Genomic DNA, 12968 nt, shown 5'->3' with positions numbered 1-12968 from the left:
ATTTAGCTCAAAAGTAGTTGTGCTATTCTAGAACACACAAGGTTGGTTGGTTGGATGTTTGGTTGGTTGGTTCGTTAGCTCATTCGTTGGTTTTAAATATGATTCCCTTACACACTTGTCATCAGAAAACCATGAGTTGAACCGTGACGCTGTGATGTCCACTGGGCAGCAATTGTCACATTTTGGATGGCTCTGAGAAAGACCACCTTTTAGCTGAAGGAGAATTATGAGAAATTAAAGATCACATGCAAGTGAGTATGAAGCATTGCCAGTTTCTGATTTGCTTTTACATCTGAAGCTTTGAGCAAAAGAACAGGCAAGACATTCTTCGGATGAGAAAAAAATTTTCATTAAAAAAATTTATCAGGGGTGCCTGGGTGGCTAAGTTGGTTGAGCGTCCGGCTTCGGCTCAGGTCATGATCTCACGGCTAGTGGGTTCGAGCCCCGCGTTGGGCTCTGTGCTGATGGCTGGCTCGGAGCCTGGAGCCTGCTTCGGATTCTGTGTCTCCCTCTCTCTCTGATCCTCCCCTGCTTACACTGTCTCTGTCTCTCAAAACTAAAATTTAAAAAAACCATAAAAAAACATTTTTTTAAATTTATCAAATACCAGTTCATCCATTTACACTTCAGTGTTTTGTGTTTGTGTTCCCTTTGTAACTTCATTAAGTAAAGAACTCTGACTTGTAACATATTTGATGGTCTTCCTTAGGCATCCACAGTAGCTGAAAGCCATTTATTGGGGGGATGGGTCTGGAAGGCAGGGTCACTGTGGGTCTCTGAAAGTGATGACTTATTTTGACTGTAAGATTTCTCTGTACTAAGAAGGGTCTTCTCTTGATCTCTCTTCTTACTGAGAAACTGCTCATAAATCTGCTTAGGAATTAGCCCTGCCTTAATATGATCTATGAAATAGAAGAGAATCCTGCAATTCTCTAAAAAGTGAGAAACTTAAGGACAAAGATATAGAACAAAAGACAAGAAAATGCAAACAAAAGAAAAATGGGAGGGAAGGAGAATCATTGGGTCATTTCTAAGATGCAAGAATATAAATATTGTATAGGCTCTCCTACGTATCTCAGACTTGCTATGACATCACCCTCTTCACACTGCGGATGGTCATAACTTAATGGCCAACACTTTTATTGAATAGTGTGATCAGATATTGTGGTCACATAAGGAGTAACATTTGGACAGCATTTCTCTACCGACCATGTAATGAGAACAGATATTAGATGTCTTCAAAATAGCTTTTAGAGAATATTCAGGAAATGTGGAACAGGCTATCACATAACAGATTTTCTATCAAAGTTGGCCTCAGAAAATCCTTTGGGGCTTTAAACCTGTCTTGTGAACCAAACGGGTAAATATAAATTAGCATTCATATATTTAGCTACAACTAATGAATCATTACTTCTGAGTAATCAGAGAACTGAGAGCCAAACAATTAGAACAGAAGACTTAGGATAGTAGACAGGAAGCCTGAAACGTGGTGGTGGGAGTGACTGAAAGGCCTGAGAATATATTTTTGATACACAGAATGTAAAAATGCTAAAAAATAGGGTGGCTGAGTCGCTCAGTCGGTTAAGTGTCTGACTTTGGCTTGGGTCATAATCTCACAGTTTGTGGGTTCAAGCCCCACATGGGGCTCTATGCTGACAGCTCAGAGCCTGCTTCAGATTCTGTGTCTCCCTCTCTCTCTGCCCCTCCCCCACTAGTACTTTGTGTGTCTCTGTCTCAGGAATAAATATTTAAAAAAAATTTTTAAAGAAAATGCTAAAAAATAAAATGTTAAAGAAACTTACAGCAATTGCCATTCCTTCTTAATGGAGATCAGTTGGCTATGGAAACAAGTCATTAAGAAAACGGTAAGAAGAGTAGAAATAACACTTCCCTCTCCATTCCAGCGAGTGTCACACCATGTAATTTTGTCTGTGTCATGCTTAGTCGCAGACTCATAATTCAAGGAGTACTTCAGAATATCTCCTAGCCATCCCCTTTCTTCTGGGAAGAATTACTCTGAACCATCCTAAAATGTGAAGGAAAATATTTCTCTCTTAGTCTCTCTCCCTTTCTCTGAAAGGCTCTTCTGTAGATAAGATACCTTTAATATTCAAATCACCTTTCTCAGATCTACAGGCTCTATTCAGTAGGGAAATCTTAAATACATAGAACTTAGTTTTCACATAATTGGGAGCAATAAACGATTAATGAGAAGGCAGGAAAGAAAAAGAACACTTTTCTTCATGTGTGACCTGAGTCATCAAACACATAATCATTAGACTTCCAACCCACAAATTGCTATGAATTAAAGAATAATTATAAGATGTTAGCATATGGATGTTTACCATCATTTTTATGTTCGTTGAAGAAATTTGTAAGAGAATCCAGTCATATTTATTGAGTTTCTCCTATGTGCAAGGCACTAAACTTGGCTCAGCTCAATACTAAAACTGATGTACAATTAGAAACAAATACCTAACTACACCCTACAGCCCACAGCTGACCCAGAATGTAATATCTTCCTACTCTTTCTTTTCTCTTTTCCTGTAAAATGTTATTTATTCAGTTTTTATTTTTATGAATTTTACATAAATATCAATGAAACGTCTTAGCTCCTGGTTCAAAACAAACAGAAGAAGCTGAAAAGAATGGGTAATGAAAAGCCATAATAAAGGACCCGATAAGTGTTCCAAATTAGTGGCACAAAGGTAAATTACGTAGGGATATATTTTTTTAATTTTTAATGTTTATTTATTTTTAAGAGAGAGAGACAGAGTGCAGAGGGGAGGGGCAGAGAGAGGAGTAGACACAGAATCCAAAGCAGGCTCCAGGCTCTGAGCTTTGAGCACAAAGCCCGAGGTGGGGCTCAAACTCAGGAAAGGCAGGATCATGACCCGAGCTGAAGTCTGACACATAATGAACTGAGCCACCCAGGTGCCCCAGGGATATTTTTTTTAAATACAAATTCCCAGACCCTGTAGAAGATTTTCCAATCTGAAGGACGGTAGAGAGGGAGGACTGAGTATAAGCTTTTTTTTTTTTTTTTTTTTTTGAGAAAAAGAGAGAGTGTGCTAGGAACAAAAGGCAGCAGAGAGAGGGAGAAAGAGTGAATTTCATAACATTCAGAGAGGAAAAGAGAGAGAGAGTGTGGAGCCTGGAGTGGGGCTTGGGCTCACCTGAAGTGGGGGTTGAACTCATGAACTGTGAGATCATGACCTGAGACAACGTCAGATACTTAACGAGCTAAGCCACCCAGGTGCCCCAGTATAGGTATTTTTTAAAATCATAGGTAATAGAAGTGAATTACAGTTAAAAATTACTGAATGATATCAAGAAATGTAGAACATTTTCATATTACTTAGGAAAATACAAGTTTGTAAAAACACCCAATAATATACTTTTTCCTTTAAACAGAGCATGGCATCAGAACCTTCAGCCCTAACACTGTGATTAAAAATACCAAGCATGTGGGACGTCTGGGTGGCTCAGTGGGTTGAATGTCCTACTTCAGCTCAGGTCATGATCTTATGGTTCGTGAGTTTGAGTCCCACGTTGGGCTCTGTGCTGACAGCTCAGAGCCTGGAGCCTGCTTCAGATTCTGCATCTCCCTCTCTCCCTGCCCCTCCCCCACTCATGCTCTCTTGTTCTCTCTCTCAAAAATAAATAAACATTAATTTTTTTAAAACAAAGACACCAAGTACAGAAGACTTCAATGCATATCTTATACATCTTTGAATGTGAAGGATTTCTCCCTTTGTTTTTAGCTTGTGATGTAAATGATTTTCTTTTATTAAGACTTAGTAGCCTGAGGTTGAGTTGATATATTGATAGACAATAAATAAGAGAGAGAAGAGAGAGGGAGAGAGAGTGTGTAAGTAATGCCCTAAAACAATGCTTCTTCCAGGGTGGTTCTCAGACCACCTGAGATAGAATCCCTGGGGTACTTCTAAAATCTTTATTTAGGTTTCTGGTTCATCCATGTTGTTGCAAATGGCAAGATTTCCTTCTTTTTTTTAAGGCTGACTAATATTCCATCATATATATATATACCACATTTTCTTTATCCATTCACCTCTCTGTGAAGGATACTGTTTCCATATCTTAGCCACTATGAATCATCCTGCAATAAAATGGAAGTACAGATACCTTTTTGAGGTAATGATTTCATTTTCTATGGGTATATACCCAGAAGAGGGATTGCTGGATCATATGGTAGATCTATTTTTGTGGGTTTTTTTGAGAAATTTCCATATCGTTTTCCATAGTGACGGAGCCAATTTATATTCCCACCAGCAGTGTAGAAGGGTTCTCTTTCCGCCACATCCTCACCAAACATATCTCTTATCTTTTTGATAATTGCCATTCTAACACTTGTAAGATGTTAACTCATCGTGTTTTGGTTTGTGTTTCTTTAATGGCTGCGATGCTGAACCCTCTTGCATATACCTGAAAGGAAAATCAGAAGTATATGAGGTGAATAATATGTTAATTAGCTTGACTGTGGTCATCGTTGCACAAGGTATACACACATCAAAACGTTCTGAGGTACACCTTAAATCTATACACTTTTTACTTGTCAATTATACCTCAATTGAGTTGAAAAACAACTAGCTTTCTGTTTCACACCTCAGTTGTGCCAAATCAGAACTCCTGGAGGAGAGGCAAAATAACCTATCCTGTAAGCCAACCCCCCAGGTGATTCTCCGGCACACAATGTTCGAAACAGTGAGTGAGACAGCTCTCTGAGGTCTCTTCAAGTACAAATTTTATATACTTCAGTCATCATTCTAGAACAGTGGAATAGACCCCTAGTTTTAATCTGACACTCTAATTCCTGAGAAATCGCTCTCATTTTCTATTCGATTCTAACATACATATTTAAATTATAATTCTCAGTATGGATTAATATACAGATACTAGAAAGTTTCAAACTGGAGATTTTATCAGCCCTCACAATGGAATACTGGGAAAGAATCTACTAAGTAAATCCTTGAACAGGATTTTTTTTGAAAGACTTGTGGTGGATGAAATATGGTGGAGAAAATACTCTCTTCCAAAGTAATCTCTCCAAATAGCCTTTACATTTTTGGCTACAAGGTGAATCCTAGGCAATATAGCCATGTCTAGATATTCAATAAAAGAGCAAGGTTAAGCAAAGCCTGCTGTCTCCAAAAATATTTGTACTATACATAAAATGCTTTCAACAGGAAGATTGAGACATTTTTGACATGGCTTGTAAAAGGAATAATGCTCTTTTCTCTAAAGGAACCCAGAATAAGGCTCATATATCTTCAGATACACTTCTTTATAGTTACTCCCCCCCCCTTCCATGTTTATGAAGTTACTCATATCTTTAAAGAGTAAAACTCACTACCTGGCATTGATTGTACAAAGATTAAGAAGCTTTCCATCATTGTTTCTGACCTGGAGTTTCTAAGCGGTAAAATAAACACGTATTTTGCCAGGAGGCAACTGTCCCTTCCCCTAAAAGACTCTCAGACTCCTAAAATAAACCTATAACTATTCTATTACATGAGGCCTCAGAATCTTTTAATAGGTATTTTATGCTATATTTTTTAGTCCCTGGGAAAGGGAACATGGTGGGTTTCATTTGCACTCATATGGAAATAAAGGGAAATGTCCTCCACCCACCCTTGCCACCCCTCCACCCACCCCTGCCGACCCCTCCACCACCGCCATGGTGGGTGTCCTTGAGGAGGGGCATAAGTGGTGAGATAAAGGACACCAAGCATTGAATGGTGCATTATTGGCTCAGAGATTGGAGATGGATGTCAGAGTTAAAGGAAGGGTAAGATAAATGTTTTCGTTTTCCTCACAAGTAGCCCCCTCTTGACTGTTTATCACGCCCAGATCAAGGATTATTCGCTTTCCACTGCTTCTAAAGCCCACAGGAGAAAAAAATAAATCCGCTCCCCTCCCCACTCAGTGCAACAGAAAGCATTCACACCCCAAGAAAGGATACTGGGCTCAGGTGAGAGCATTATGCTGGGTGAGACAAGTTTATTGAGAATTCCACACCCACACCCACAACCTTATCAAGAATTGTGAGCAGGGTGAAAAATTCGGAAGAAATACATGTTTGGGTATCAAGTTTCTGAAAAATGTCTCAAAGGACATCATCCAGAGAAGGCAGCTGGAGGCGTCATCTGCTTTTTCATGTTCTTCCCCCTGGACTCTGGAGTTAGGTCTGAGAAGCAGCTGCTGGGAGGTCGGGCAGCAAATGAGGACTCAAGAAGGAGGTGGAGGAGGGCCGTGGAGGGGTGCCGCTTAGCCTTGGGAGGGAAGGTTCTGCGCCTCGGCAATTTCAGCAGATTAGTAGAGGTCGAATGGCCAGTATCTCCTGTAGCCGAAGGCCCCACAGCCGTTGTAGCCATAGCCGAAGCCGTAGCCCACGGGGGAGTAGGTGCTGCCGTAGCCACAGCCCACACTGTACCCCAGGGGGTAGCCGTAGCTGCCCCAGTAGCACCCTGGGAAGACGGTGCCGGAGAAGTTGTTGCAGTACATGGTGTCAGGAGAGGAGGGCTCAGGTGGCAGGGGAATGTGTTTCCTCTGTGTGATGGATTCCCCAGTTCCAGAACCTTCTTTATATACCCTGGCTGGGAGGTGTGGTGAAAAACACATGGCCTTTATTTTCATTCTTGACACTAATTTTCATTCTTGACACCACAAAAAGCTCATTAATGTGATTTGCCCTCGCTTTAGATGTCTTTACAGCTGCTTAAGAAAGCTCTGACGTCATCCAATGCAGGCATAGGATCCCTTCAAACAAAGTGTGTCCCTCCACTAAAAAAGCATTGCAGCGACTTCAAAGACCTGGGTCCTACAGACCCAAGATCTAATCCTCTGCAAACAGGCTTTGTAAAACCTGGAAAGGTTCTGAGCTTTTTAACCCTTATTCCATCCTCTTGCTCTCTGAATTTCCACAGCACACAGTTGGAATTCTGTAAATCTGTGTCAAATAAATTAATCCATGAAACAATAAATAGTGAATCCAACTAAAACTTGAGGTATGTCTTAGTGTTCACTTGATTGAAGAATTCTTTTTTTGGTAGTATACAAGACAAATGTCACAGAACTCACAGGAAAGTCCCTTTTTATTTTATTTTTCTCTATCTACTCCTACTCTGGTTTAAAAGCTCATTAGAAAATTAATCTTAATTACAGTTCCCACCTGAACTATATCCAACATCATATTTTGAGACCACTGCCTGAACTCATAACCTTATAATGGTAAAAAAATAAAATAAAAATAAAACGGAGTTAGTGGATTCTTTCTCAAAATGAATTGTCAAATAAGTGTGATTTGTTAATCTGATGCCCTTTTTGAAATAAATATTGAGGGGAGCCTGGGTGGCTCAGTAGATGAAGCATAGGACTCTTGAGCTCAGCTCAGGTCATGATCTCACAGTTTGTGAGTTCAAGCTTTGCATCAGGTTCTGTGCTGACAGGGTGATGCCTGCTTGTATTCTTTCTCCCTCTCTCTTCACCCCTACCCTACTCATGCTCTCTCTCTCAAAAAAACTTATTTTAAAAAAAGCATTTAAAATAAACATAGAAAATAGTAACAATAGAAAAATGAAAGGCAAATTTTATCCTGAAATATGCATTTTTTTTTACTGGATCTAATAAAAGCAGATTATTTGACAAATGTGACAAAATTCTAAAGGACCAGGTGAATATCAGGTCAACATTTCACATCTCTTACCTCAGAATGGGAAGGAAAGTCACTCCTCTCTACATAGAAATTTAGTCCTCAAATATGAATGAAAGAAGGGACAAGACTGATCAAAACTACTGTGGGTCATGCAAGACCTGATAACCTATTCCAGATACTGGCACTGAGATGGCCTAGGATGGCACTTAGTAGAAAACTCTCAGAAAATACAGCAGGACACAAATCATTCTCAGAAGGCCATGGGAAGAATATGTCTTACATGCTGCATCCCAAACTTTACTTTAGATCCTAGAGATAATGTTCCTTCCTGTCACTAGCAACTAAGGTCTAAATTTCTGGGAGTACAGAGAGGTCACAAGTTGAATCCAAAGGCAAGGTGAAACACCTGGAAAAACATAAAACTCTTCCAGCCTTCTAACCATTAATTGATTAACTACAGAAGAAGCCTTTTTGAAAATCCACAGTGCAGTACTGTCATCTTTCTTTGTGAACAAAGCTCCATGGCCACTTAGGATGACTCAAATTTTAAAATTCAAACACTTCATGTGACTTAGGCGAAAGTAAATTCAGGGAATTAAAATGACCTTTGCTCCCAAAATATAAAGGTATTCAACAGTAGATCCTTCCCTGAAAAACATGGGCTGATGTACACAATGTATACTATATTTCTGCTGTCATCACATTGCTCTCCTCTATAAAGAAAAACTGAAACCTTTGGAAAATAGAAAAATGAAACAAAAACTAGCACTGTGCAATGGGGAAAAAAAAAAGATTTCAATTAATGCCAAAGTTCAATTATGACGTTCTATTTAACTGAGTTCCTCCTTACTCATTCTGAGATGCTAGCTATGCCCTGGAGAGCACACCAGCTCTGTATCTGAATAGTAATGGTGAATAAAAATTAAAATAAACCATCCTTTTACAATACTAGGGGCACTTGGGTGGCTCAGTCAGTTAAGACTCTGACTCTTGATTTTGGCTCAGGTCACAATCTTACAGTTCGTCCGATGAAGCCCCCACGTTGGGTTCTGAGTTGACAGCTCGGAGCCTGCTTGGGATTCTCTCTCTCTCCATCCCTCTCTTTCTGCACCTCATCCACTCATTCATTCATTCTCACTCATTCTTTCTTTCTCTCAAAATAAATAATAAGCTGTTTTTAAAAACCTTTAAAGTCTTAGGCTCTATTTATAGCAAACATCCTGAATTTTCTCAAGAAAGTCTATAAAATATCCTAACCCAAGAAAATTTTAGGGAGACACATTAGCAACAAATCATTTTAAAACATAACTCATAATTATCTTAATCCTACATGGGACCTATGAAAGCTTTATTCTGATATAGGTTGATCTAAGGGAGGTCTAGGATCTGTAAAGTGTGAAATTTATACAATGTTGAGAACCCTTTTTATGAAAAAAAGTACAGCATACAAATACAAAATTAAATGCAGAATGGAACATTTGCTAACTGCTAAAAGAAGTCACCAAAAAATTTACACACTAACAAAAATCACAATTATTACAAACTTCTGAAAAAAGTATTTTTACTACTTGACTGCTGTCACAGTTCTATATTATTTGTCCATAGACTCCATCACTTCCAACTATTTTCTCCACTACACATTCTGTGCTGAATTCCATGGGGCAAATTCATACTGAGATCTGACCTCTGGTCCTGCATCTGTGGGGAGCCTCAGTGGAACTTGTCTAAAGCAATTGCGGTAAAATGTCTTACTTATGAGTGTCTGAAAAACAACAGACAAAAAACAAAACAAAACAAAAAGGGTCATGTGACATGGCGGCTTGACAAGGAGAAAAATATTATATTCTCACATAAAAAAATAATACAGTATTGGACTACTCATTACTGGATAATTATTGGTTTGGATAAAGTTCATGACCTTTTTCTCCCTTAATAAAATCATAAGATTATTTAATGAATAACTAGAGTTCTCCTTTCACATTTCTTTGATTTTAAACAAAGTCTGACATGAATAAAGATAGGGAAGAATCTTCCTCTTTGATTTTCTACTAAGAAGCAAGAATGTACTGTGTACAGATCTTAGAGTCAATTCCAGTATGCACAATAAAAATAGTTTTTTTCTTAGGACGCCTGGGTGGCTCAGTCAGTTAAGCGTCCCACCCTTGATTTTGGCTCAGGTCATGACCTGATGGTTTGTGAGCTGAAACCCCGCGTCAGGCATCATGCTGACAGTATGAAGCCTGCTTGGGATTTTCTCTCTCTTTGTCTCTCTCTCTGCCCCTCCTCTGCTCTCACGCTCTCTCTTTCTCTTCTCAAAATGAATAGAGAAACTTTAAAAAACTGTTCTTGTCTTATAAGCTTCAAAGATAAAGTTTCCAGGGGCGTCTGGGTGGCTCAGTCGGTTAAGCGTCTGGCTTTGGCTCAGGTCATGATCTTGCAGTTTGTGGGTTCAAGTCCCGCGTTGGGCTCTGTGCTGATGGCTAGCTCAGAGCCTGGAGCCTGTTTCGGATTCTGTGTCTCCCTCTCTCTCTGACCCTCCCCTGCTCTCACTGTCTCTGTCTCTCAAAAATAAATAAAAACCATAAAAAAAATTTTTAAAAAAGATAAAGTTTCCAGCTTCAGAATATTATAATTCATTACTAATGAGAGAGAAAATACAAGGGAATCTTTTAAATGAGTTTTAAAATATATGTCAGTGGTTACACTATAATACAAGAATCTCTTCCATTTATCTCTTCAAACATTGACTCTTACAGACATTTATCAGACATCTGCTATGTTCCAGGTATATTGTTAGGTTCCAGGGATCAGAAGATGAATGAGAAATGCTAATTAAATGGAAAATGACAAGTAAACGAATAAACTGTGTAATACATTCTACCCTGGAAGCCCCTGTGCCTTCTGGAGACTTTAGGGATGAAAGAGAGAGTGAGCAAGTCTCCTTGAAATAGGGGATAGTGGCCATGGAAGCCTTCATTATGGAAGGGACACATATTTGAGCTGGGTCTTGAAAATCAGTATTTTATTGGTGGGCATTGTTTAGGGGGAATAGTGGATTTAGGAGATATTCCAAGAAGAAGTGTTTTAAAGCAAAGTCTCAACAGTGTTAAACAGTACAGTGTCTTCCAGGAGTCACAGATGATCCAAAGGGGCCATGGCCAAAGTGACAGGAGAATTATTGGAAGGTGGGGCTGAAAAGCTAGTTGGGGGCATAGGAGACTGTAGGTGCCATGGAGGCAAAAGGATCCACTCATGCACTAAGCTAGGAGTGGTATAATCAGTTTCGCATTTCTGAACGATCACTACTCTGACAGTGTGGAAGATGAATTCGAATGGGGAAGCCATGGAGGCATGTAAGAAGACCAGATTTAAAATTGTATCTAGGAGGAATGCTTTCACCCAAGATGAAGTCTGCTTTAAATGAAAAGTTTAGTTTTCATGACTAATAAGAAATAAGAAGACAGGCCATTCCAGGGCTACTTCAGGGCTTGGCAGTATCAGGATGCAGAGCTGAGACCCTCTCTGTCTCTTCCCAGGGCTGCAGGATCATGGCAGGTGCATGCTTCATAGTCCTCTGCATCAACATCCAAAACCAGGAAGAGGAAAAGACGACTTTCTCTCCCACAGCTCCTCTGCAGTTGCTGTCTCCAAAGAATGCATTTCACATTTGCCTTCCAGTGGATTCCCTGTGGGTCCCATGATCCAGAACTGAATCACAGCTCGTGGCTGGGCTCCTGAGGAGGCTGTAAAAGCATGTACCAGTCATTTTCTGCTGGCAGAGTACAAAACAGGCTTGGCCAGCAAAGAAAGAAGAAAAGGAATGGTCATTGGAATGATAATCAATAGAGTCCCATGAAAGCCGTCACACCAAGTTAGGTAAGAGACAATAGGAGCCTAAACTAGAGGGGCAGTATAAAAAAGGGGATGAAATTAAAAATTGTTTGAGAGGTAGGGGTTCCTGGTGGTTCAGTCAGTTAAGTGTCTGACTCTTGGTTTCAGCTCAGGTCATGATTTTGCAGTTCATGGGATCAAGCCCCACATCAAGCTCTGCACTGACAGAGCAACTTGCTTGGGATTCTTTCTCTCTCTCTCTCTCAAAATAAATAAATAAACCTAAAAAAAAAGAATTGTTAAAGTGGTAGATTAAACACATGTGGGTTAACCATCATCTCTCGGGATTATCACCAAATACCCTCACCAGGGATTCTGATACAAGGCATCCATGGAAGACAGTGTAAGAAGGATTACCAAAGGGAAGTGCTTCCCAATCTTTTTCCCATATAGCATGCACAGTACATTACACACCTTTAGGATATAGTGGAATGATCAAGTGGGACTCACTGAGAAGAAATAGCCATGCCCTGAACTCTGCCACCCCAGATCCTGCCCAAATCATCCAGAAGCTTAGACCAGCAGAACCTTTGGCACACCTATAATTCAGTGCTGAGGTCCTCCAGTTAGGAATCTCTGTAAGGTCTTTGAGCCAATTAGAGATAATAAAATAGCCAGTAGAGACAGCATCTAATTATTATGAGAAGCATATAAAGAGAACTGTCATACTTCTATAATGTAAAGTTATCCCAGGGAAGATGCTCACTCAGACCTTGATTTTACTCCTCCTAACTATTGCTACCTGACAATCAAATACTGTGACCCTCAAAATATGACTTCCCTTCAGTTAATCTCCTAACTTGCATACAAAATTTAATTATTGTCATCTAGGGCCTCATACTCAGAAACTGTCTCTGGTTTTCACTATGAAAATAAGATCTACACCCAGGCTGGAAGACAATACTATCTGAATAATCAGAATCAATACCCCAGATTCCCCCTTGGCACCCCTTCATTTGCAAATCCAATCTATGGCAAAGTGCTGTCAATTTTACCTTCTGAAAGTCTCTTGAATCTATTCATTTCTCTCAACCTCCACTTCCACCTCTGGATTATTATTTAGAAATTAGAATTATTATTTCCTAATGCTACAAACTATACCACAAACTCAGTAGCTTAAAACAACACAGATTTATTATCTTAAAACTCTCGTGGTCAGAAGTCTGAAATCAAGGTGTAGTCATGACTGGTTTCTTCTACAGGCTCTGAGGACAGGATCTGTTTTCTAGCTTTTTTTTAAGCTTGAGAGGTCACATACATTCTTTTACCTCCCTCCTATCTCTTGCTTTTACTACATTACAGACTGTGACTGTCCCATTTCAAGGATCACCTTGAACCCACCTGCATAATCTAGAATAAGCTCCCCAGATTAAGATCCTTAATTTAGCCACTTCTGCCTCAC

General features: G+C 39.6%; 1 protein-coding gene across 1 annotated transcript; it reads right to left on the bottom strand.

Annotated features, from left to right (window-relative positions):
* Positions 1–6333: 6333 nt before the first annotated feature.
* LOC115292467 (keratin-associated protein 8-1) lies at positions 6334–6525 on the bottom strand. Its single transcript, XM_029940580.1, has one exon. It carries the CDS (start codon positions 6523–6525, stop codon positions 6334–6336), a length of 192 nt encoding a protein of 63 aa, XP_029796440.1.
* Between the last annotated feature and the right edge of the window lie 6443 nt (positions 6526–12968).

The sequence above is a fragment of the Suricata suricatta genome, chromosome 5 (genome assembly GCF_006229205.1).
Source record: "Suricata suricatta isolate VVHF042 chromosome 5, meerkat_22Aug2017_6uvM2_HiC, whole genome shotgun sequence".
Classification (NCBI taxonomy): Eukaryota; Metazoa; Chordata; class Mammalia; order Carnivora; family Herpestidae; genus Suricata; species Suricata suricatta.
This window is presented reverse-complemented; position numbering and strand designations above follow the sequence as displayed.

Excerpts from the sequence above, each read along its gene's own strand:
- LOC115292467 (XM_029940580.1), bottom strand. The coding sequence starts at position 6,525 with ATGTACTGCAACAACTTCTCCGGCACCGTCTTCCCAGGGTGCTACTGG.